The sequence below is a fragment of the Bombina bombina genome, chromosome 8 (genome assembly GCF_027579735.1).
Source record: "Bombina bombina isolate aBomBom1 chromosome 8, aBomBom1.pri, whole genome shotgun sequence".
NCBI classification, from domain to species: Eukaryota; Metazoa; Chordata; class Amphibia; order Anura; family Bombinatoridae; genus Bombina; species Bombina bombina.
The window spans coordinates 223,611,033-223,638,796 of NC_069506.1; the positions used below are offsets into that span (position 1 = coordinate 223,611,033).

Here is a 27,764-nt window from a genome sequence, read left to right on the forward strand (position 1 = left end):
CAACATTACAACCTACAATCCACACACTCCTACTCTAAAATCCACCCAAAGCCCCCTTAAAAAATCCTAACACTAACCCCCTGAAGATCACCCTACCTTGAGCTGTCTTCACCCAGCCAGGCTGAAGTCTTCATCCAATCCGGGCAGAAGAGGACATCCAGACCGGCAGAAATCTTCATCCAAGCAGCATCTTCTATCTTCTTCCATCCGACGAGGAGCGGCACCATCTTGAAGACATCCGTTGCAGAGCATCCTTCCATCCCGACGACTGAACGACGAATGGCTGGTCCTTTAAATGACGTCATCCAAGATGGCGACCCTCGAATTCCGATTGGCTGATAGGATTCTATCAGCCAATTGGACTTAAGGTAGGAAAAATCTGATTGGCTGATGCAATCAGCCAATCGGATTGAAGTTCAATCCGATTGGCTGATCCAATCAGCCAATCGGATTGACCTTGCTTTCTATTGGCTGATCGGAACAGCCAATAGAATGCGAGGTCAATCCGATTGGCTGATTCAATCAGCCAATCGGATTTTTCCTACCTTAATTCCGATTGGCTGATAGAATCCTATCAGCCAATCAGAATTCGAGGGACGCCATCTTGGATGACGTCATTTAAAGGAACCGTCATTCGTCGTTCAGTCGTCGAGATGGAAGGATGCTCCGCGTCAGATGGAAGAAGATAGAAGATGCTGCTTGGATGAAGATTTCTTCCGGTCTGGATGTCCTCTTCTGCCCGGATAGGATGAAGACTTCGGACCCTCTGGAGGACCTCTTCTGGCCGGATTGGATGAAGACTTCGGCCCGGCTGGGTGAAGACGGCTCAAGGTAGGGTGATCTTCAGGGGGTTAGTGTTAGGTTTTTTTAAGGGGGCTTTGGGTGGGTTTTAGAGTAGGGGTGTGTGGGTGGTGGGTTGTAATGTTGGGGGGGTTGTATTTCTCTTTTTTACAGGTAAAAGAGCTGATTACTTTGGGGCAATGCAAAGTTTGTGTTTTTTTGTACTTTAGTTAATTTTAGTTAATTGTATTTAATTGTAGGGAATTGTAGTTAATTAATTTAATTTATTTAATGATAGTGTAGTGTTAGGTGTAATTGTAACTTAGGTTAGGATTTATTTTACAGGTAATTTTGAATTTATTTTAGCTAGGTAGTTATTAAATAGTTAATAACTATTTAATAATTATTCTACCTAGTTAAAATAAATACAAACTTGCCTGTAAAATAAAAATAAAACCTAAGATAGCTACAATGTAACTATTAGTTATATTGTAGCTATCTTAGTGTTTATTTTATAGGTAAGTATTTAGTTTTCAACAGGAATTATTTAGTTAATAAAAGTAATATTTATTTAGTTTTATTTAAATTATATTTAAGTTAGGGGGTGTTAGGGTTAGACTTAGGTTTTGGGGTTTAATAAAAATAATGTAGGTGGCGGTGGTGTAGGGGGGGCAGGATAGGGGTTAATAAATATAATGTAGGTGACGATGGGCTCCGGTATCGGCAGGATAGGGGTTAATAAGACTATGTAGGTTGCGGCGGTATGGGGACGGCAGATTAGGGGTTAATAGGTATAATGTAGGTGGCGGCGGGGTTCGGGAGCGGCAGTTTAGGGGTTAATATATTTATTATAGTTGCGGCGGGGTCCAGGAGCGGCAGTTTAGGGGTTAATAAGTTTATTTAGTTGCGGGGGGCTCCGGGAGCGGCGGTTTAGGGGGTAAAAAGTATAGTATAGTGTGGGTGCTTAGTGACAGGGTAGCAAGAAAGCTGCGAAGACGCCGAAGAGCAGCGAGATCGATGACTGATAAATAACACAGTCTGCTGCTCATCGCACCGTACTTGGTGCGCGGCTTTTTGACAGCTTTCTTGATAAATTTGGCGAACGTATTCAGGTCCGCGGCAGCGATGTTAGGTGAACTTAGGCGGGCGTATTGGGGCCGGCGAATACAGGTAAGTATGGAGCTTAATAACTAGAGGCCATTGGCTTAAATGCAAGTCAAAAGATAATACATTTTAAGTCATGTGATCAGGGGGCCATTTGAAGATGCTTAGAAACAAGGTAATCACAGAGGTAAAAAGTGTATTAATATAACCATGTTTTCTGTGCAAAACTGGGGAATGGGTAATAAAGGCATTAAACAATAAAAAAATTGAGTTCACTGTCCCTTTAAATGCCAACAGCGTATGCTGTCGGCATTTAGCGATGTCGGGCAGACATGATTCGCTACAACAAATCATGTCCGCCCGGCATTTAATAAATTGACCCCCTAGTGTTTTATATTATTTTGATTAGCATGTTATAAATAAGCAATGTAGTCGCTTACTTATGGATGTAATAGACACACTCTCTGGAAAACAGCACACGTCTCTGAATCACCAGATGAAAAATGTATATATATATTACTTACTTTTTCCACATCCCCCAGTCCCTCTGTGTCTAAAAGCACAAGGGTATGCCCAGGCTTAGAAGGATGATCAACGCACCACATCCAGATCCCTTTTGTCTTAGACTGGATGGTAGACCCCAAAGCAAATCCTAAAACAAGGATCACATTTTTTATTTTTAAAGTAAGCACAAGAGGCACCAAAACAAATAGAAAATTAAAATAAAAATACAAAATTAAAATATGAAAACTAACAGAAAAAAATACTTCTATTATCATATTCATGTTATTATTATTACTAGAAAGCTTGAATTTGAATAGGTGCCCTTATTTCTTTTGCAGTCAATATCATTTTGAATAATGCAGAATAAGTTTGCTTGAAATGTGACAGGAAATTAAATCCTACAGGGTTTTCGTCAACTTTGCAAACATCCTGTAAAAGAATAATTGTTGCAGTTTTATTTTCCACATTCCAAGGTTCCAAACCCTTTAAAGAATTATCCTTTTTTAAAAAAAATAAAAATATTCTGTCACATCTGATACTGTAATGTTTAAACTTTCAAACAAATAGGCACATTTATTGCAGGGTGAAAGACCTTTGCTTCAGATTATTAGATCAACTTCCCTTGAGCATATATATTTGTTTATTAATTGTAATATTTAAATAAACGGAGGAAACTCAATTAAAAAACAAAAAAAAACAAAAACATTTTTCATTACATTCGTTTTAGTAATTTTGCTTCCATTAAAAGCTATCACTGTTTCAGGATCTGATGATTAAAAGCCAGCTGGCATGGAGAGAAATCTATCAAAATCTTTGGTATTGTTTTACTTTAGGTTCTATGGGCTCCATTTATGAAGCTACAAGAGCTAGTTAAATGTGGCCTAAAGTGTAGCAGTTTTCAATCATCCCAATGACATCCGATCGGGATGACTGACTGCCCCCACTTGAGCGTGATTGGCCGCGTACAAGCAGGGGGAGGCATTGCACAAGCATGCTGTCCACTTGCTGCGAGTCTGGGCGGATGAGGTTCATGATACCAAACCATGTCCACCTGCCGGTTAATAAATGTATCCATAATCGGTAATGCAGCTATCTCTACGTCACATCCTGGACCCTGCATAAAGAGATACAGAGCTCTCAAGATAAAATTTGCCTTTATAAAATTATTTGAGGGTCCTTGCAGTACTGATGAGAATCCTTAGGTAATCTCATCATAGCAGAAAGCTTTAGATCATTTGTCCCTCAGTAACATTTTTAGCTGCACATGGACACAAGGAGCATATTTATATATACATTTATTTAATCCAAATTCCAATTTTGTAGAAGAGCTGTTACTCCTATCCATTATTTAAAAAAAAAAAACTTTAAACTTTAATGGGGAACACTTTTTTAAATTTTTTTTAAATATAGCACTGCCACTTATTGCTCACGCACAAACTCAACACCGTATAATACTTGTTGCCAACACCACATTAGACCAACAGCACTCAATTTTACATTCCAATGTTGTTTACATAGAATAAATTATTCTTTTCATTTTTAAATATATATATTATATAAATATAAAAACACAAAAAAAAGCAAAACTGGGGGAAGTCAGTTACACTTGGCGCCAAAGGATCAAGCCCAGGACCACACCAAAAGCCTGTGTCACCCTGGGAGGTTCCCATTTGGTTTGTTTGAAAGTATGCATTGTGTGGGTGCTGGTTTAGGGTCCCAGGAAGGGGGAGACCTTGTCATGGTCCTGGGCTTGATCCTTTGGTGCCAAATGTAACTGACTTCCCCCAGTTTTGCTTTTAAACATTACTGTGAATCTGCTGGTGAGTGCCAGGTTTTTTGTGTGTTGTGTTGATAATATCTGTAATGCTTCCCTGTGGACCTGTCACCCAGGCTGCTCAGGGGTTAACTGCCAGGGTTGCTGGGAATTGTGCAGCTGTCTGTCAGTGTTCAGGGCTGTGGAGTTCACAGTGGGAGTTCTATTGTAAAAGCAACTAGATTAAAGAAGTGCATTTCCTAGGTCGACCTAAATATGCTATTCAACAAAGGATACCAAGATAAAAAAGCAAATTCAATAATCTAAGTAAATTGATAAATTGTTTAAAATTGTATGCTCTTTTTGAATCTTGAACGTGTAATTTTGACTTTACCGTCCCTTTAAACAGCATTTATTTTGAGGGATTACAGTACCAAATTGAGTAGGATCCATCTTAATGTACGTTTACACTATTTTCTAGGTTGTGCTTACCAGTTCTTTGTCCTGCCAGCTTGTTCATCAGGTAAGATTTCCCAGTTCGATACTTTCCTACAATTGCTGTAACCACCACAGGCTGAACAATCTTTGACAGAATCTTCATAGCCTCCTCATTAATCACCAGCTCTATTCCATCCCTGTTTTCTATCAGACACACAGGACGTGACATTGCCATTTTGCTATTCATTTTCTGAAAACAAACAAAACTTGTATTATTGAGAAACAAAACATTAGCATTAAATCTTAAAATAACAAACATTTTAAACCACAGACCAGTATCAACTGAAAACTAGGAAAATAATAATGCTAGTTTTTACTCACAATGTTACAATTAATTGCCCAGGGGAGAAAAATTCACAAAAGGATAAAGAAATTAAATGTTGAAAGAAAAAAAAAATGTAACTAGTTTCAATCACCTAGATTACAAGTTTTGCGCTATAGAGGGTGCGAAACGAACGCAACACAAGTTGCGTTATTTCACCCTCCATAGCGCTGCCATTACAAGTTTTGAAAAAGCCGCCTTTTGCGTGTGATATAGCTGAGTTAAGCTTCCTACCGCACAAAATACAAGCGCTGCTTTGACATGCTCGCTGCTTTTGACATGCTCGTGTTAGAAAAAAAACCTGCGATCGTGGAATGAAAAGCTCCGTAACGCAACCCCATTGATGTCTATGGGGAAAAAAAAGTTACATTTAAACCTAACACACTAACATAAACCCCACATCTAAACACCCCTAATCTGCTGCCCCCAACATTTCTGACACCTACATAAAATTATTAACCCCTAATCTGCCACTCCCGATATCAATGCCACCGAAATAAATCTATTAACCCCTAATCTGCTGCTCACGATATCGCCGCCACTACACTAAAGTTATTAACCCCTATTCCCCTGCACCCCAACATTGCCCACACTATAATAAAGATATTAACCCCTATTCCGCCGTTCCCCGACATCGCCACCACTAAATAAAGTAATTAACCCCTAAACCTCTGGCCTCCCACATCACTATCACTAAATAAACCTATTAAGCCCTAAACTACCAGTCCCCCAAATAAAAACAATTACATCTAATCTAATAGCCCTATCAAAATAAAAAAATAAAAAACCCTAGCCTACAATAAACTACCAATAGCCTTTAAAAGGGCCTTTTGTAGGGCAAAGCCCTAAAGAAATCAGCTCTTTTCCCTGAAAAAAAAATACAAAGTCCCCCCAACAGTAATACCCACCACCGAAACCAACCCCCCAAAATAAAAAATCTAACTCTAAAAAAATCTAAGCTACCCATTGCCCTGAAAAGGGCATTTGTATGGGCATTGCCCTTAAAAGGGCATTCAGCTCTTTTTCATTCCCCATCAAAGGGCATTTAGCTATTTTAAGAAAGCTCAAAACCCTAATTTAAAAAAAAAAAAAACACCTAAAAAAAGTTCAAAAAACCTAACACTAACCCCCGACAATCCACTTACAGTTTTTGAAGTCCGGACATCCAGGCGACGAAAAGTCTACATTCATCCAGGTGGCATCTTCTATCTTCATCCAGATGGCATCTTCTATCTTCATCCCGGCGGCGCGGAGCGGAGTGACTCCATCCTGCGCAGAGCATCCTCTTTATACGGTCGCCGCCGTATACTGAATCTTCAATTCAAAGGAGCCTTTTCAAAATGGCGTCCTTTGCACTCCTATTGGCTGGTTTGATTTTGGAAATTCAAATCAGCCAATAGGATGAGAGCTACTCAAATCCTATTGGCTGTTCAAATCAGCAAATAGGATGAGAGCTACTGAAATTCTATTGGCTATTCAAATCTTTATTATAGTGTGGGCAATGTTGGGGTGTGAGTGAATAGGGATAAATAACTTTAGTATAGTGACGACAATGTCATGGAGCGGCGGAATAGGGGTTAATACATTTTATTAGTGGCGGTGATGTCGGGATCAGCAGATTAGGGGTTAATAACTTTAATTTAGTGTTTGCAATGCGGGAGGGCCTCGATTTAGGGGTTTATAGGTAGTTTATGGGTGTTAGTGTACTTTAGTTATGAGTTTTGTGTAACAGTTTTGCTGAGTAAAACTCATAACTACTGCTCTCAGATTGCGTAACGGATCTTGTAGGTATAGGGTGTAACGCAAGCTTTTTAGCCTTACCGCAAAACTCGTAATGACAGCGCTATGGAAATCCCATGCAAAAAGTCATTTTTTCGAGGTGTGACTGACGTTATACGGTACAGCTATACCGACAAGACTCGTAATGGCTGCGTTGCTGTTTTAACACTGAAATGGCCATTTTTTCATCTTAAAACATGAACGCAAAACTTGTAATCTAGGTGTATAAGAGTAACAAAGTATCACTTAAAAGTAATGTTTATCAAAGGGCATGCTGTGACTTCATTAAAGAAATATACAATTCAAAAATTTAACTGATATAATTTAGATATAGGGGCCGATTTATCAATGTTTGTCCGACATGATACGCTGTAGCGTATCGTGTCCGACAGACATCGCTAAATGCCGACAGCAATGCCCCACAAAAGGCCCCTTTAAGGGCCATTGGTAGTTTATTGGAGGCTAGGGTTTTTTTTTTGTTGTTGTTTTTTTTCTTGATAGGGCTATTAGATTAGGTGTAAAAAAATTATTTTTGATCATTTGGTTTGTTATTTTTCTTAATTTAGTGGGGTTTTTTTGTACTTTAGGACTTTGTAATAATGTTTAATTGCATATTTAAATAATTTTAGTAGGGTTAGGTTTTTTAATATGTAATTTTGTTTATTTAATTTGTAGTTTCATGTAATTTTAGTATAATAGATAGGATAGATTAATTAATAGTTTAACATTTGTATATTTTTATTCTACAGGTAAGTTTTAATTTATTTGATGATAGGGATGTTGTCATTTTAATTTAAAGTTAAGGGGTTGTTAGGATTAGGGGTTAATAGCTTAATATACGGCTAGATTTAGAGTTCTGCAGCCAAAGGGGTGTGTTAGCTACGCATGCTTTCCCCCCCCCCCGCACCTTTTAAATACCGCTGGTATTTAGAGTTCACAGAAGGGCTGCGTTAGGCTCCAAAAAGGGAGCGTAGAGCATAATTTACCGCCACTGCAACTCTAAATACCAGCGGTGCTTACGGATGCGGCCAGCTTCAAAAACATGCTCGTGCACGATTCCCCCATAGGAAACAATGGGGCCGTTTGAGCTGAAAAAAAACCTAACACCTGCAAAAAAGCAGCGTTCAGCTCCTAACGCAGCCCCATTGTTTCCTATGGGGAAACACTTCCTAAGTCTGCACCTAACACCCTAACATGTACCCCGAATCTAAACACCCCTAACCTTATACTTATTAACCCCTAATCTGCCGCCCCCGCTATCACTGACCCCTGCATATTATTATTAACCCCTAATCTGCCGCTCCGTTCACCGCCGCAACCTACGTTATCCCTACGTACCCCTAATCTGCTGCCCCTAACACCGCCGACCCCTATATTATATTTATTAACCCCTAATCTGCCGCCCCCAAAGTCGCCGCCACCTACCTACAATTATTAACCCCTAATCTGCCGACCGGACCTCACCGCTACTATAATAAAGTTATTAACCCCTAATCCGCCTCACTCCCGCCTCAATAACCCTATAATAAATAGTATTAACCCCTAATCTGCCCTCCCTAACATCACCGACACCTAACTTCAAGTATTAACCCCTAATCTGCCGACCGGACCTCACCGCTACTCTAATAAATTTATTAACCCCTAAAGCTAAGTCTAACCCTAACCCTAACACCCCCCTAAGTTAAATATAATTTTTATCTAACAAAATAAATTATTTCTTATTAAATAAATTATTCCTATTTAAAGCTAAATACTTACCTGTAAAATAAACCCTAATATAGCTACAATATAAATTATAATTATATTGTAGCTATTTTAGGATTAATATTTATTTTACAGGCAACTTTGTATTTATTTTAACCAGGTACAATAGCTATTAAATAGTTAATAACTATTTAATAGCTACCTAGTTAAAATAATTACAAAATTACCTGTAAAATAAATCCTAACCTAAGTTACAATTAAACCTAACACTACAGTATCAATAAATTAATTAAATAAAATACCTACAATTATCTACAATTAACCCTAACACTACACTATCAATAAATTAATTACATACAAATACCTACAAATAAATACAATTAAATAAACTAACTAAAGTACAAAAAATAAAAAAAGAACTAAGTTACAAAAAATAAAAAAATAATTTACAAATATTATAAAAATATTACAACAATTTTAAGCTAATTACACCTACTCTAAGCCCCCTAATAAAATAACAAAGCCCCCCAAAATAAAAAAATGCCCTACCCTATTCTAAAATAAAAATTGAAAAGCTCTTTTACCTTACCAGCCCTCAAAAGGGCCTTTTGTGGGGCATGCCTCAAAGAATTCTGCTTTTTTGCCTGTAAAAAAAACATACAATACCCCCCCCCAACATTACAACCCACCACCCACATACCCCTAATCTAACCCAAACCCCCTTAAATAAACCTAACACTAAGCCCCTGAAGATCTTCCTACCTTGTCTTCACCACGCCGGGTATCACCGATCCGTCCAGAAGAGGCTCAGAAGTCTTCATCCAAGCGGGGGCTGAAGAGGTCCATCATCGGGCTGAAGAGATCCATCATCCGGCTGAAGTCTTGATCCAAGCGCGGGCTGAAGAGATCCATCATCCGGCTGAAGTCTTGATCCAAGCGGGGGCTGAAGAGATCCATCATCTGGCTGAAGTCTTCTATCAAGCGGCATCTTCAATCTTCCTTCTTCTGGATCCATCTTCATCCCGCCGATGTGGAACATCCATCCTGGCCGACGACTTCCCGACGAATGACGGTTCCTTTAAGGGACGTCATCCAAGATGGCGTCCCTCAAATTCCGATTGGCTGATAGGATTCTATCAGCCAATCGGAATTAAGGTAGGAAAATTCTGATTGGCTGATAGAATCAGCCAATCAGATTCAAGTTCAATCCGATTGGCTGATCCAATCAGCCAATCAGATTGAGCTTGCATTCTATTGGCTGATCGGAACAGTGTAGTGTTAGGTTTAATTGTAGATAATTGTAGGTATTTTATTTAATTAATTTATTGATAGTGTAGTGTTAGGTTTAATTGTAACTTAGGTTAGGATTTATTTTACAGGTAATTTTGTAATTATTTTAACTAGGTAGCTATTAAATAGTTATTAACTATTTAATAGCTATTGTACCTGGATAAAATAAATACAAAGTTGCCTGTAAAATAAATATTAATCCTAAAATAGCTACAATATAATTATAATTTATATTGTAGCTATATTAGGGTTTATTTTACAGGTAAGTATTTAGCTTTAAATAGGAATAATTTATTTAATAATTTTATGAGCTGCTTATTCTATTTTCATTATTTTATATGTTTAACCAAACTTTTCCTTTTCTTTTACTGAACTCTTCTCTGAAACTGCAGATATATTACTTCTGTATTTTCCAATAAGTGATGTATCTTTAACAACTTACTTTTAGCCTAATAAGTATGTATCAGTACATCTTAAAGTTATGGCTTCTCCCATACATTGTTTTCTAAATATCTGAAACTCAAGGTAAAATCCAAGGCTTCTCTGTACAGTATCAACTTCTCAATCCAATTAACCAACTAGCCTCTGGTCACATTCCAAGAAAACATATCTCCCAAATTTTAACATTGAGGACCTGTTTTTTCCCCCCTTTCCTAGTAACCATTAATCACGTGAGATTTATTGGCCAATCATTATCAGCCAATTAGCTCTCTGCTTTGTAAGTTACTGTAATAGTATAAAAATGCATGTATATGAAAATGTGTTAGTCTTGTGTTGCTGTATTTTTGTACTGGGACACTGTTGCAACAGTGTAATAAAGATTACCTCTCCTGAGGTGAGCCCTTGTTTGATAAATATCTGGTCTGGACCTCTTTATTACTGCACCTGAGACGAGCTCACTCACGACAGAAACTTGGCGACTCTGGTGGGACGTGCTTCAGGTCAACTTTTCCGTGCCTCCCTGGCTGGGAACCAACATATGCGTGCACCCATCTGATTCAGGTCTATAGCTTACCTGTGGGAGGTTTTGTCTTGTTGGCCAGGGAGTCCCGGGGGGCGATAAGGGAGTACGTCCTGAGGAACAGACCACAAACAACGGACACAATCTACCCCTTGGACCAGTCTGTGAGTGTCTTCTTGTCTTTTGTGTTCATGTACGTGTAATATATGTTGTGGGTCTTTTACCCTGTTTTTGTTTTATATACTGGATCACTATTAAATTCAGTGGGACATCTGTCTGGCAGTTAACCCCTTAATGACCGGACCATTTTTCAATTTTCTTACCCTTAATGACAATTGCTATTTTTACATTTCTGCAGTGTTTGCGTTTAGCTGTAATTTTCCTCTTACTCGTTTACTGTACCCACACATATTATATACCGTTTTTCTCGTCATTAAATGGACTTTCTAAAGATACCATTATTTTCATCATATCTTATAATTTACTAAAAAAAAAAAAGATAAAATATGAGGAAAAAATGGAAAAAAAACACACTTTTTCTAACTTTGACCCCCAAAATCTGTTACACATCTACAATCACCAAAAAACACCCATGCTAAATAGCTTATAAATTTTGTCCTGAGTTTAGAAATACCCAATGTTTACATGTTCTTTGCTTTTTTTGCAATTTATGGGGCAATAAATACAAGTAGCACTTTGCTATTTCCAAACCACTTTTTTTCAAAATTAGCGCAAGTTACTTTGGAACCCTGATATCTGTCAGGAATACCTGAATATCCCTTGACATGTATATATTTTGTTTTAGAAGACATCCCAAAGTATTGATCTAGGCCCATTTTGGTATATTTCATGCCACCATTTCACCGCCAAATGCGATAAAAAAAAAAAAAGTTCACTTTTTCACAAATTTTGTCACAAACTTTAGGTTTCCCACTGAAATTATTTACAAACAGCTTCTGCAATTATGGCACAAATGGTTGTAAATGCTTCTCTGGGATCCCCTTTTTCAGAAATAACAGACTTATATGGCTTTGTGGTTGCTTTTTGGTAATTAGAAGGCCGCTAAATGCCGCTGCGCACCACACATGTTTTATGCCCAGGAGTGAAGGGGTTAATTAGGGAGCTTGTAGGGAGCTTGTAGGGTTAATTTTAGCTTTAGTGTAGTGTAGTAGACAACCCCAAGTATTGATCTAGGCCCATTTTGGTATATTTTATGCCACCATTTCACCGCCAAATGCGAGCAAATAAAAAAAAAAACTTTACATTTTTCACAATTTTAGGTTTCTCACTGAAATTATTTACAAAGAGCTTGTGCAATTATGGCAGAAATTGTTGTAAAAGCTACTCTGGGATCCCCTTTGTTCAGAAATAGCAGATTTATATGGCTTTGGCGTTGCGTTTTGGTAATTAGAAGGCCGCTAAATGCTGCTGCGCACCACACGTGAATTATGCCCAGCAGTGAAGGGGTTAAATTAGGTAGCTTGTAGGGAGCTTGCAGGGTTAATTTTAGAGATCAGCCTCCCACCTGACACATCCCACCCCCTGATCCCTCCCAAACAGCTCTCTTCCCTCCCCCACCCCACAATTGTTACCGCCATCTTAAGTACTGGCAGAAAGTCTGCCAGTACTAAATAAAAGAGTTTTTTTTTTTTTAAATAAAAATTATAAAATATTTTAGTTGTGATGGACCCCTGCCTTAGCACCAACCTCCCTGATCCCCCCCTCCAGCTCTCTAACCCTCTCCCCTACCTAATTACCGCCATCTTGGGTACTGGCAGCTGTCTGCCAGTACCCAGTTTGGCCCCACAAACCAAACTATTTTAATTTTATTTATATGTTTAATTATTTCTGTAGTGTAGCAGCCCCCCCACAATACCCCCCCCCCCCCCCCCCCCCCCCCCTCCCAGATCCTTTTAAATGTAAAAAAAAACAAAAAAACTTTTTTTCCCCTTCCTTTTTCATTGGTGTCAGTGTGGCTAATGCACGCATGTGCACGTGCACGTGCACGCGCGCCCACGTGCACACGCGCGTGCACACGCTCCCTCCTCCCACCGGACAAAGGCACCATCGGCACCATCACTACCGGTGCAGAGAGGGCCACAGAGTGTCTCTCTCTTCATCGGAGGCTTGTAAAGGGCTATTGCAGGATGCCTCCATATCGAGGCATCACTGCAATACCCTCAGAGCTGCTGGAAGTGATTGTGATCACTTCCAGCACTCTGTTAGACAACTGATGTACCAGGTACGTCCATTGTCATTAACTGCTTGTTAATGCATGACGTACCTGGTACGTCAGTTGTCATTAAGGGGTTAAACACCATTAGGGTGCCAGCCCACTATAAAATAAAGTTTCAGGTGGTAGGGATTTTAAAGAGGCAGAAATAGTGATCCAAGACATATTGTGACTTGAGACTATAGTGCTAATCTCTCCCGCTAAGCAGGGACGTTGAGGTAGTGTCCGTCCGGTAACTGCAGGGACTTGATTGACTATAGTGCTAATCTCTCCCACTAGGCAGGGACGTTGAGGAAGTGTCCGTCCGGTAACTGTCTAAAGTAGACAAAGACTCTCCCCTTGTTAAAGTATATGCAAATTAGGGAAAACTCAGTACTGCTTGGTTATAAAAAAAATAGACTTTATACTTTGTGCACAGAGCTCTGAGTTTCCTATACTCTCAGCCTTGATCCTGAATTAAGGTGGCCGAGATTTGGGTCCTTTGAGCTCCCTAAATTAATTGCCCTCTGCAATCTTCTGGTTGATATATGCCCTGACCAGATGGACTACTATCATCTTTTTGAGAATAGTAGGGTTGCGGACGTCAAAACCCAAATGAAAATGTGTTTTCTGTATTACTAAAAGTTTAATGTATGTTAACATTGCTTTAGAATAAATGCTGGGAGTGAAATATTTGAGGTATGTGAGATGATATGATTTTTTGTGTACAATCTCTGCAAAAGAAAGCTGGCCTTGATGTTTGATGCAGGCTGGAGCTGTGTGTGTGTATCAGGAATTCTTAGCTAAGAAATTTGATGCTGCAATGATTTGCTTGTTATTGCTGTAACTTAGTTTTAAAGTCATATGTATGTTCTTAATTTTGTGTGCCAATAATAGCATTTTTGTTTTAGTTTTAAGTGATATTTGTTTTATGCATGGGCTGATGAGAGATTTAATGTGTTTCCATCTGTTTGAGGCATATAAAATATATGCAAGTGAAGTAACTAAGGACTTTGAAAGTGCGATGGTATGTGTGATTTTTGTCACGCTCTAGTAAATATGAGAGTTTTTCTGGTATATGATGGGTTAAGTATTGTATTTGCAAGAAAATATAAAAAAAAAACTAAAAAAAAACGTGTCTTGTTTGCCATTGGAGTTCTGCTTCTTTGCTGTATTATGGACTGTGTTTCATTAGATGTATCTAAAGTATTTGGGTCTGTTTCTTTTGAAATAAATATTTAAGTATATGCATGTTGTGATGCAGTGGGGAGGTGGAGTTTTGATGGTAAATAAGACAACAAGGTTGAATATATAATATACATGATAAATGGTCAGCCCTTATGCGGACAGTACACTGTAAAATTGTTTTTATATTAATGTATTTTCGATGACTTGTTATACAAGCTGCATAGTATAAAATATAGGAGAAATTGCATTTGCAAGTTTATTTGTAAATATGAAGTAGCTGGTTTTGTGTTTTTAAAACCGTTATTGCAATGGGTTGAATTTCAGATAATAAGCATATATCATTGTGTTCATTATCTTATATTTGTCTGTAAAACTGGAGCTCAGTGCTTAAACAGAGCAATGGAAAATTGTCATTTTATTACTTAAAGGATCAGTTCACTCATGGGAAAGGGGTTCATGAGTAGCAATAACACTGGATTAACAAGAAAAGAAGATAATACATAAAATGTAGTAGTTTCTAAAATATATTATTTTGTTACATTTTTTATCTTCTTTGCAGTTCAGCTAAATGTCCCTGGAATGCCCTGATAAAAGGGCAGTGCTACAATGCTCTATTACCCCATCCCTGGCCAATCAAAGTGCTTTAGTAAATGATATGCTAAAGGCAGTAAACCTCCAATGTGCACACACAATCAGCAGCTAACAAAATAAATTTAAATATCACTCCCCACACTTTACATTTAAAGGGACACTCAGGTTTTATAAAATGTTCATGATTCAGATACAGCATGTAATTTTAAACAACTTTCCAATTTACTTCCATTAAAAATAATGTGCACAGTCTTTTATATTTATATTTTGAGTCACCAGCTCCTACTGAGCATGTGCAAGAACTCAGACTATACGTATATGCATTTGTGATTGGCTGATTGCTATCACATAGTACAGGGGGAGTGGAAATATACATAACTTAGAAATGTGTTAGAAAAGAATCTACTACTCATTTGAAATTCAGACTAAATGCTATTGTATTGTCTTGTTATCTTGCATTTGTTGATTATGCAAATCTGCTGTGTTTACTGGTCCTGTCTCTGGGAGTATAATAATTGCATAAGACCTGGATGATTTTCTATATTTTTACTTTAGTTTGTTTTACAAAAGTTTGCTTACATAATCACCTTGTGCAGACCTTTCCTTGTATATATAGATAATATAAAATCTGTCGGCTAGATTTGGAGTTTGGCGGCCAAGGGGGTGCGTTAGCTACACAGGCTTTTTTCTGGCCGCACCATAAAAATAACTCTGGTATTGAGAGTTCAAAAAAATGCTGCGTTAGGCTCCAAAAAAGGAGCGTAGAGCATTTTTACCGCAAATGCAACTCTCGATACCAGAGTTGCTTACGGACGCGGCCAGCCTCAAAAACGTGCTCGTGCACGATTCCCCCATAGGAAACAATGGGGCTGTTTGAGCTGAAAAAAAACCTAACACCTGCAAAAAAGCCGCGTTCAGCTCCTAACGCAGACCCATTGTTTCCTATGGGGAAACACTTCCTACGTCTGCACCTAACACCCTAACATGTACCCCGAGTCTAAACACCCCTAACCTTACACTTATTAACCCCTAATCTGCCGCCCCCGCTATCGCTGACCCCTGCATTATATTATTAACCCCTAATCTGCCGCTCCGTAAACCGCCGCTACTTACATTATCCCTATGTACCCCTAATCTGCTGCCCCTAACACCGCCGACCCCTATATTATATTTATTAAACCCTAATCTGCCCCCCACAACGTTGCCTCCACCTGCCTACACTTATTAACCCCTAATCTGCCGAGCGGACCTGAGCGCTACTATAATAAAGTTATTAACCCCTAATCCGCCTCACTAACCCTATCATAAATAGTATTAACCCCTAATCTGCCCTCCCTAACATCGCCAACACCTAACTTCAATTATTAACCCCTAATCTGCCGACCGGAGCTCACCGCTACTATAATAAATGGATTAACCCCTAAAGCTAAGTCTAACCCTAACACTAACACCCCCCTAAATTAAATATAATTTAAATCTAACGAAATTAATTAACTCTTATTAAATAAATTAATCCTATTTAAAGCTAAATACTTACCTGTAAAATAAATCCTAATATAGCTACAATATAAATTATAATTACATTGTAGCTATTTTAGGATTAATATTTGTTTTACAGGCAACTTTGTAATTATTTTAACCAGGTACAATAGCTATTAAATAGTTAAGAACTATTTAATAGTTACCTAGTTAAAATAATAACAAAATTACCTGTAAAATAAATCCTAACCTAAGTTACAATTAAACCTAACACTACACTATCAATAAATTAATTAAATAAAATACCTACAATTACCTACAATAAAACCTAACACTACACTTTCAATAAATAAATTAAATACAATTCCTACAAATAACTACAATGAAATAAACTAACTAAAGTACAAAAAATAAAAAAGAACTAAGTTACAAAAAATAAAAAAATATTTACAAACATCAGAAAAATATTACAACAATTTTAAACTAATTACACCTACTCTAAGCCCCCTAATAAAATAACAAAGACCCACAAAATAAAAAAAATGCCCTACCCTATTCTAAATTAATAAAGTTAAAAGCTCTTTTACCTTACCAGCCCTGAACAGGGCCCTTTGCGGGGCATGCCCCAAGAAATTCAGCTCTTTTGCCTGTAAAAAAAACCATACAATACCCCCCCCCAACATTACAACCCACCACCCACATACCCCTAATCTAACCCAAACCCCCCTTAAATAAACCTAAAACTAAGCCCCTGAAGATCTTCCTACCTTGTCTTCACCTCACCAGGTATCACCGATCCGTCCTGGCATCCGGTGCTGAAGAGGTCCAGAAGAGGCTCCAAAGTCTTCCTCCTATCCGGCAAGAAGAGGACATCCGGACCGGCAAACATCTTCATCCAAGCGGCATCTTCTATCTTCTTCCATCCGGCGCAGAGCGGGTCCATCTTGAAGCAGCCGACGCGGATCCATCCTCTTCTTCCGGCGACTCCCGACGAATGAGGGTTCCTTTAAGGGACGTCATCCAAGATGGCGTCCCTCGAATTCCGATTGGCTGATAGGATTCTATCAGCCAATCGGAATTAAGGTAGGAATATTCTGATTGGCTGATGGAATCAGCCAATCAGAATCAAGTTCAATCCGATTGGCTGATCCAATCAGCCAATCAGATTGAGCTTGCATTCTATTGGCTACCTTAATTCCGATTGGCTGATAGAATCCTATCAGCCAATCGGAATTCGAGGGACGCCATCTTGGATGACGTCCCTTAAAGGAACCGTCATTCGTCGGGAGTCGCCGGAAGAAGAGGATGGATCCGCGTCGGCTGCTTCAAGATGGACCCGCTCCGCGTCGGATGGAAGAAGATAGAAGATGCCGCTTGGATGAAGATGTTTGCCGGTCCGGATGTCCTCTTCTTGCCGGATAGGAGGAAGACTTTGGAGCCTCTTCTGGACCTCTTCAGCACCGGATGCCAGGACGGATCGGTGATACCTGGTGAGGTGAAGACAAGGTAGGAAGATCTTCAGGGGCTTAGTGTTAGGTTTATTTAAGGGGGGTTTGGGTTAGATTAGGGGTATGTGAGTGGTGGGTTGTAATGTTGGGGGGGGGGTATTGTATGTTTTTTTTTACAGGCAAAAGAGCTGATTTTCTTGAGGCATGCCCCGCAAAGGGCCCTGTTCAGGGCTGGTAAGGTAAAAGAGCTTTTAACTTTATTAATTTAGAATAGGGTAGGGCATTTTTTTATTTTGGGGGTCTTTGTTATTTTATTAGGGGGCTTAGAGTAGGTGTAATTAGTTTAAAATTGTTGTAATATTTTTCTGATGTTTGTAAATATTTTTTTATTTTTTGTAACTTAGTTCTTTTTTATTTTTTGTACTTTAGTTAGTTTATTTCATTGTAGTTATTTGTAGGAATTGTATTTAATTTATTTATTGATAGTGTAGCGTTAGGTTTTATTGTAGGTAATTGTAGGTATTTTATTTAATTAATTTAATGATAGTATAGTGTTAGGTTTAATTGTAACTTAGGTTAGGATTTATTTTACAGGTAATTTTGTTATTATTTTAACTAGGTAACTATTAAATAGTTCTTAACTATTTAATAGCTATTGTACCTGGTTAAAATAATTACAAAGTTGCCTGTAAAATAAATATTAATCCTAAAATAGCTACAATGTAATTATAATTTATATTGTAGCTATATTAGGATTTATTTTACAGGTAAGTATTTAGCTTTAAATAGGAATAATTTATTTAATAAGAGTTAATTAATTTCGTTAGATTTAAATTATATTTAAGTTAGGGGGGTGTTAGTGTTAGGGTTAGACTTAGCTTTAGGGGTTAATCCATTTATTATAGTAGCGGTGAGCTCCGGTCAGCAGATTAGGGGTTAATAATTGAAGTTAGGTGTCGGCGATGTTAGGGAGGGCAGATTAGGGGTTAATACTATTTATTATAGGGTTAGTGAGGCGGATTAGGGGTTAATAACTTTATTATAGTAGCGCTCAGGTCCGCTCGGCAGATTAGGGGTTAATCAGTGTAGGCAGGTGTCGGCAACGTTGTGGGGGGCAGATTAGGGGTTAATAAATATAATATAGGGGTCGGCGGTGTTAGGGGTAGCAGATTAGGGGTACATAGCTATAATGTAGGTGGCGGCGCTTTGCGGTCGGCAGATTAGGGGTTAATTATTGTAAGTAGCTGGCGGCGACGTTGTGGGGGGCAGGTTAGGGGTTAATAAATATAATACAGGGGTCGGCGGTGTTAGGGGGAGCAGATTAGGGGTACATAGGGATAATTTAGCTGGCGGCGCTTTGCGGTCGGCAGATTAGGGGTTAAAAAAAAATTGAGTGGCGGCGATGTGGGGGGACCTCAGTTTAGGGGTACATAGGTAGTTTATGGGTGTTAGTGTACTTTAGGGTACAGTAGTTAAGAGCTTTATGAACCGGCGTTAGCCCAGAAAGCTCTTAACTCCTGCTTTTTTCCTGCGGCTGGAGTTTTTGTCGTTAGAGCTCTAACGCTCACTTCAGAAACGACTCTAAATACCGGAGTTAGGAAGATCCCATTGAAAAGATAGGATACGCAATTGACGTAAGGGGATCTGCGGTATGGAAAAGTCGCGGCTGAAAAGTGAGCGTTAGACCCTATTTTCAGTGACTCCAAATACCGGCGGTAGCCTAAAACCAGCGTTAGGAGCCTCTAACGCTGGTTTTCACGGCTAACGCCAAACTCCAAATCTAGCCGTGTGAGACTAGCAGTGGGGAAAAAAAAGAGTTACATTTGCTTTCCAGCTGATTGAGGCTTCATGCAGATGTGGATTTGACTTCTGAGTTGAATACATACAGTTCTGTGTAAAAGTCTGTTCTAATACAGGAGTGGAATTGCATGTTGCAAACGTTTTTTTTGTTGTTGTTTTTTTTTAAGTTGCAAACTGAGAGATATCACTGACCTGAATGTATTCAAGCTCTAAGAAAAACTGCTCACTGCTAAACACGGAGTCAGGGGGTGGAGCAAGTGCTATGAACAGAAGAAAGGGAAACCAAAAAAAAATAAAATTCTTTTTAAAGGGCTACTGGCAAACTGATATAAAATCTGAGATTTCAAAAAAATATTTACAGAGAAAGAAGATGAGGTTTATTGTATGCTCAGCACTAGTATATTTAACTATGTCAGCAGTTTCAATTAAAAATATTTTTAATTTGGGTAAACTGTCCCTTTAACTATCCTGCACCCCACTGTGAGTGTGGTTTCTTATGCTGGCTTGTTTACTTAGGTTGATTGATAGATGAGACTCCAGTATAAAACGTTTACAATAGGTGGGTATACCACAGACTAAATCAGCTATTTCAAAAAGAAAAAAAGGGCAAAGGAGCTTGTACAGGGACATTCTTTACACATTTATGTGCCACACGCAGTACACCTCTTACTCAATCAGACAAATACACAACGTATTTTTTAAACCAACGTCTCACTAGGTATGAGACATTGCTTCTTGTACCTTCTAATATCACTATCATCCACTGTACCCCTCAACCCAGCAACTTTGTTACCTCTGCCTGATGATGGTACCCCACATTATGACTGTTTATCTGTATCTCTCTTTTCCACCAAACTAAGGGATGGCCTCTCTGATGTGCCTCTACCTAGCCTGGATTGGACACTGTTCTGTGATGGAAGTTTGAGGATGGTGAATGTTTCTGGTGTAGTCATGACAGATTCTGTTATAGAGGCCGAGCCCCTCCCATCTCACTACAGTGCCCAAGCAGCTGAGCTACATGCACTCACACTTGCTTGTCAGCTCTCAAAGGACAGGGAGGTCAGTAAACATTTACACTGATAGTAAATATGCTTTAGGGATTGTATATGCCACTGGTCAATTATGGAAATTAAGGGGTTTTCTAACTTCTGCTGGTACCCAAATTGCCAATGCACCACAAGTTTCTGCACTCCTTGACTCAATCCATTTACCCACTTCCATCTCTGTCATGCATTGCAAAGCACACACCCACTCACAGGAACCCATTTCACTTTGTAATAGTTATGCTGATAAAATTGCTTAGCATGCAGCTTCTCTGCCATTTATACTACATTGTCTTCTCTTTACATTTCTCTTCCTGAACAAACTGTTCACCTCTGGACTATTCTTGGTCTTACCTGTGACTCTTTTGGTATCTGATCCACTCCAGATGGATGCCCTGCTCTACCTCAACCACACCTCTCTCTTATGCTATCCTTTCTGCATAACCAAACACACTGAGGTACCACACAACTTGCTGAAACCCTTAACAGACAGTGGTTTGCCCCCCCCCCATCAAGCTGCAAAATGGGTTGTATTGAATTGTGAGACATGCTCAATTCAATCCAAGGGGGGAACCTAAAGGCCCACCAGGCGGATGCCCATGGGCATTTCAAACTTTTGAATGTTTACAAATTGACTTTTCTGACATACCTCCCTGTAGGGGTTTCAAACATTTACTTGTGATAGTGGACCAACTTACTGGATGGCCTTTCCTACTAGAACTGTGAAAGCCCAAGAAGTTGCCAAGTGGATGCTAAAAGAACTCATACCCAGGTTTGGCCTCCCCAGAGTAATTGAATCTGAAAGAGGAACACATTTCACAAGTAATATTATTCAGCAACTGACATTAGCCTTAGGCTTTACTTGGCATCTCCATACCCCTTGGCACCCAGAAAGCTCAGGCCAAGTGGAAAGAAAGAACCAGACCCTAAAACAGACTATTGCTAAAATTTGTTCTCAAGCAAGCCTTAAATGGGTAGATGCTTTGCCCCTAGCACTGTTTGGGACTCGCACAAACCATAGGGGGACCCTCAAGCTCTCACCATATGAACTGTTGTTTGGTAGGCCACCTCCTTTGTTTAGTGCCAACACCTTACACCTGCCTGACCTTGCAGTAGGTGATGTATAATTAACTGCCTATCTTTTGCAACTGCAAAAGCAATTACATTCTCTCCACAGACATGCCTCTCTCTATCAGCCCTTGCCATTGGATGTGACTGCACACCCCTTCCAGTCAGGTGACTCCATTTTGGTCAAGACTTATCAAAAGAAGCCACTGCAGCCTTTCTGGAAAGGTCCCTTCCTGGTTTTGCTGACTACTCCAACAGCTATCAAAGTTGCTGAGGTCGACTCTTGGATCCACTACTCCAGGTGTAAAAGATACAGCCCAGACAAAGAAGCAGCCTGCAACAAGCCAAAGAAAGAAGAAGCTGGGGCATCCAAGGCCTCTGAAGAAGGGGTAACCAAGACCCCTGACAATGATTGGTTAATTCAGACCCTTCTGGGTTTGAAACTCAGACTAACCAGAAATAGTGAAATCTCACTAGCTGAATAAGTGAAACTGAAAGATCTGTCTTTCTAAATCTTATTTTCATTGTCTCACTCCTCTGTTGATATCTTGAGTAACATCCCTCAATATGTCTCCTTTGTTTTGTGTCAAACTTTTGACCATGCTCTCTTACTCTATTTCCCAATATGTGTCTTCTGGTCAGTGTGTTTGTCCTAACCCCTTTACTAAATACTCTTGTTCTGGTAACCTTGTATCTGTGGCAGTTTTTCCTCATACTACTAGCTGCCCTCAACAAGTAATTATACTCAAAGTTCATATTTAAAGGTCCTAAGGGGTTTGTTATCCAGTCTATTTGCATAGCCCCACTAGTGAATGTGGTTTGAAAATTATGGAGTGGGTAGCTGAGAAATGAAAGTTACCCCTCCTTGCTTGGTGTTCCCATATAACTACCTTTGCCACAGCCCCTTCTTACCCCCATTATTCTATTCCCCATAATGATAATTTGCCTAATGCCCAATTGTCCTGAGAGAATGGCCCCTTAGGTGAAAGGGGACTAAACTGACATGTTGCCCAACTCCAAACTATAGCCCATCACACCGAGGGCATTCCCACTCATCATAAGGGGGGTATTGTGCTCGCATTCCCACTCATCATATAGGGGTATTCCTCTTATGGGTATTAATGTTGATTTGTTTACCTTTGATTTGTCTACTTTTATTCCTCCAGGTACGCCATTGTTCAACCTATCAGGTAATTTTATCTCTTTGGGAGGCACCTCATATGGTACTATCTGCAGGGAAATTGGCCAAGGTACGGTGCGGTTGGGTGCCTCCCTATGTGAGTATGTAATCTCCAGTAATGGCACTCATTTCCGGCTGGTAAATTCCTCTGGAATGATCCTGACTGTGAATCATAATCTCACTGCATTCTTTTTTGTTTCCTCCAGGGCCGCAATTGTACTTTTGTTTCCCCATCCCTTGTACAATCTTTCCTCAGCAGACCACCCCCTGGGTTGTATTGGATATGTGGACAGACAGCGGTGTCAGTCCTCCCTGGTAACTATACAGCCATCTGCTTCCTGGGTGTGGTAACCCCAGCCATCCGTGTTGTCCCCACGCTGCCCTTGGGCCCAATTCGCAATAAACGTAAATCTGGAAGCTTGCTGCCCCCCCTTGTCCAACAGTATGCTGGAGATTCAACAGGTCGAGCTATCCTCCCGGCCATTGGTGTCTACCTGAATCATCAGGACATCATCATGTTATCTGTGATACTACAGACCTTCATCAATGAGAGTGCAGGAGTTGTTCAGAGTGTGGCCCAAGAGTTGAAGCAGCTTAGACAACTAGCATTGCAGAATAGGATGGCCCTTGATTACCTCCTGGCTTCCCAAGGAGGGGAGGGGGGTGTAGTCTTGTGAGCAAAGAATGTTGTACCTATGTTACTGATCAATCACTTAATTTGAGTCACCATCTCACAGTTATTAGGTCCCTATCCCAGGATGTCCAAGATGTGATTGATGACAAATTTGGCCTTGGAGGTATTTTTAACCATCTCTTTGATTGGCTACCTAATTTGGGATGGTTACACTGCCTTTTTCTGTATGGAATTGTTATTATAGCATGCCTTATACTGATGTGTTGCTGTATACAATGTGTACCTGGTCTAATCTCTACATGAAAGAATGTTTTCACTGTGTCTCATTCTTCTCCCAAATACTTGTTTCCCTTTATCTGTTTTAAATCTCCCCACCATGTTGAGATCTCTCTTGACCCTGATTTCTTCTGAGTTCACCTACTTCTCTCCTGCTCTATATCTCGTCTGACCTATTGATCTTACAATGTTATTGTCTAACCACCAGCTGTGCACTAAATTTCCCTGTCTTATCCCTATGCAGGATGCACTACGTCCCTAGGATCGTCTAGAACTTTCCTACATTGGGAAACTGGCCACGGAGAGACCATGGACCATCATCTATCTTGATGGCCACCCCGGTCGTAGCCTGTATACCCATAACCCACTCCTTTGTCCCTCCCTGGTGGTTTCTATTTCTTCATTGTCTCTCTGTATTGTTTTATTTTGCTTTCATATTGCATTACCTTATACTTACACTCTGTATATTTCCTCCACAGGTGCAGAATGCCTTCACCTCCCAAACATGCCATGATACTGCCTGACAACCCACTATTCACCATCAACTCTGCAAGAATGATGGGGATTGTTAATTGTTGTTAATAAATCTGGGAGGGGATGTTTCTGCACTATGTCATGCCACACACATATGTCATGCCACAAACACATATACAGCATAGGAATGTTTAGGTAGTTGTCTACTCCACCCGATGGCGACTAGCGTCCGGTATTAGCGGAATTGCCTACTACCTAATAACTTCACTCCTACCTTGTTTTTGCTTACCCTCTTGTAGTCCTGTGAACCATCTTGGACGCGAGCACCCATGTACTAATAGCATTGTGATTGTCAAACCGCCATGAGTCGCATTTACTTTTTGTGATCGCGGCACTTTGACGTTTGCGATCAAAGGGGGGAATGTTATGAGCTGCTTATTCTATTTTCATTATTTTATATGTTTAACCAAACTTTTCCTTTTCTTTTACTGAACTCTTCTCTGAAACTGCAGATATATTACTTCTGTATTTTCCAATAAGTGATGTATCTTTAACAACTTACTTTTAGCCTAATAAGTATGTATCAGTACATCTTAAAGTTATGGCTTCTCCCATACATTGTTTTCTAAATATCTGAAACTCAAGGTAAAATCCAAGGCTTCTCTGTACAGTATCAACTTCTTAATCCAATTAACCAACTAGCCTCTGGTCACATTCCAAGAAAACGTATCTCCCAAATTTTAACATAGAGGACCTGTTATTTCCCCCTTTCCTAGTAACCACTAATCACGTGAGATTTATTGGCCAATCATTATCAGCCAATTAGCTCTCTGCTTTGTAAGTTACTGTAATAGTATAAAAATGAATGTATATGAAAATGTGTTAGTCTTGTGTTGCTGTGTTTTTGTACTGGGACACTGTTGCAACAGTGTAATAAAGATTACCTCTCCTGAGGTGAGCCCTTGTTTGATAAGTATCTGGTCTGGACCTCTTTATTACTGCACCTGAGACAAGCTCACTCACGACAATAAGAAATAATTTATTTTGTTAGATAAAAATTATATTTAACTTAGGGGGTGTTAGTGTTAGGGTTAGACTTAGCTTTAGGGGTTAATAAATTTATTAGAGTAGCAGTGAGGTCCGGTCGGCAGATTAGGGGTTAATAATTGTAGGTAGGTGGCGACGTTGGGGGCGGCAGATTAGGGGTTAATAAATATAATATAGGGGTCGGCGGTGTTAGGGGCCGCAGATTAGGGGTACATAGGGATAATGTAGGTTGCGGTGGTGTGCGGTCGGCAGATTAGGGGTTAAAAATTTTTATTAGAGTGACGACGATGTGGGGGGGCCTCGGTTTAGGGGTACATAGGTAGTTTATGGGTGTAAGTGTACTTTAGAGCACAGTAGTTAAGAGCTTTATGAACCGGCGTTAGCCCAGAAAGCTCTTAACTCCTGGCTTTTCTCTGCGGCTGGAGTCTTGCCGTTAGATTTCTAACGCTCACTTCAGCCAAAACTCTAAATACCGGCGTTAGAAAGATCCCATTGAAAAGATAGGCTACACAATTGGGGGATCTGCGGTATGGAAAAGTTGCGGCTGCAAAGTGAGTGTTAGACCCTTTCCTGACTGACTCTAAATACCAGCGGGCGGTCAAAACCAGCATTAGGAGCCCCTAATGCTGGTTTTGACGGCTAACGCAGAACTCTAAATCTAGGCGAATGTTTTTTGCGATGTGGGGGTTTAGGGGTTAATAGGTTTAGTTAGTGGTGGTGATGTGGGAGGCCAGAGGTTTAGGGGTTAATAAGTTTATTTAGGTGGCGGCGGTGTCAGGGAGCTCTTTGCCTCGTACTTGGTGCGCGTGTTTTTGACGACTTTTTTATCAATAAGGAGAGCGTATTTAGATTCGCGGCGGCGATGTTTGGCAATGTTAGGCGAGCATATTGATGCCGGTGAATGCAACATAGTTGACACTTTGATAGACTTTGATAGATAGGCCCCTAAGTGTAATGTATCAAGATTACTATGTTTAATCGATTACATTAAAATAAAAAGGAATTTGGAGCAAAAAACATCATGTACAGTGTCATGTGGCCCAACAGAATGTCTACATAGAGTGATCGGACATAAGGTTTATGGAATGAACCATTTACAGATTGAACTCAATTTGTATGTATTTTATTGGAAGAACACAGTTTTTCTCCTGCCAACTCCAACACTCCCATTTAATATATAGGTTTTCTCAATCGTTGTACATAGGTCCCCTAAGTTTCTGTTTGTGAAATAATTTTACAAATATATAAATTTAGTTCAATCTGTAAATGGTTCATTCCATAAACCTTATGTCCGATCACTCTATGTAGACACAACCGTTACATTCCGTGGGGCCACATGACACTGTACATGACGTTTTTTTAATGAAATCTGTCCTATACTTTAACTGTTGATCATTTGGCACTGCATGGGGTTAAATAGAAGTGATGTGTGAATGAAGCCTGGGGTGACAGAAGGGGGAAAGAGAATATGTATAACCTTAGACCTCAGAAGGTATATAATTCCACCCTAAAGAACTATCGGCTAGATTTAGAGTTTTGTCGGTAACGACCCGCGTAGCTAACGCTGGCTTTTTTCTGGCCGCACCTCTAAAATAACTCTGGTATTGAGAGTCCACAGAATGGCTGCGTTAGGCTCCAAAAAAGGAGAGTAGAGCATTTTTAACGCAACTGCAACTCTCGATACCAGAGTTGCTTACGGACGCGGCCAGCCTCAAAAACGTGCTCGTGCACGATTCCCCCATAGAAAACAATGGGGCTGTTTGAGCTGAAAAAGAACCTAACACCTGCAAAAAAGCCGCGTTCAGCTCCTAACGCAGCCCCATTGTTTGCTATGGGGAAACACTTCCTACGTCTGCACCTAACACCCTAACATGTACCCCGAGTCTAAACACCCCTAACCTTACACTTATTAACCCCTATTCTGCCGCCCCCGCTATCGCTGACCCCTGCATATTATTTTTAACCCCTAATCTGCCGCTCCGTAAACCGCTGCTACTTACATTATCCTTATGTACCCCTAATCTGCTGCCCCTAACACCGCCGACCCCTATATTATATTTATTAACCCCTAATCTGCCCCCCACAACGTCGCCTCCACCTGCCTACACTTATTAACCCCTAATCTGCCGAGCGGACCGCACCGCTATCATAATAAAGTTATTAACCCCTAATCCGCCTCACTCACCCTATAATAAATAGTATTAACCCCTAATCTGCCCTCCCTAACATCGCCGACACCTAACTTCAATTATTAACCCCTAATCTGCCGACCGGAGCTCACCGCTATTCTAATAAATGTATTAACCCCTAAAGCTAAGTCTAACCCTAACACTAACATCCCCCTAAATTAAATATAATTTTAATCAAACGAAATTAATTAACTCTTATTAAATAAATTATTCCTATTTAAAGCTAAATACTTACCTGTAAAATAAATCCTAATATAGCTTCAATATAAATTATAATTACATTGTAGCTATTTTAGGATTAATATTTATTTTACAGGCAACTTTGTAATTATTTTAACCAGGTACAATAGCTATTAAATAGTTAAGAACTATTTAATAGTTACCTAGTTAAAATAATAACAAAATTACCTGTAAAATAAATCCTAACCTAAGTTACAATT

At 39.6% G+C, this 27,764-nt stretch overlaps 1 protein-coding gene across 2 annotated transcripts in view; it reads right to left on the reverse strand.

Moving 5' to 3' along the window:
* The window catches only part of LOC128638947 (guanylate-binding protein 1), a 159,405-nt gene that overhangs the window by 59,185 nt on the left and 72,456 nt on the right, over nt 1-27,764 (reverse strand). For both annotated transcript variants that reach the window (XM_053691080.1, XM_053691078.1), the window contains exons 2-3: nt 4,634-4,829; nt 2,409-2,536 (exon numbers count right to left, since the gene is read on the reverse strand). In XM_053691080.1, coding sequence (XP_053547055.1) covers nt 2,409-2,536; nt 4,634-4,826 — 321 coding nt within the window. In that variant the 5' untranslated portion in view covers nt 4,827-4,829. The remainder of the gene's footprint in view (nt 1-2,408; nt 2,537-4,633; nt 4,830-27,764) is intronic.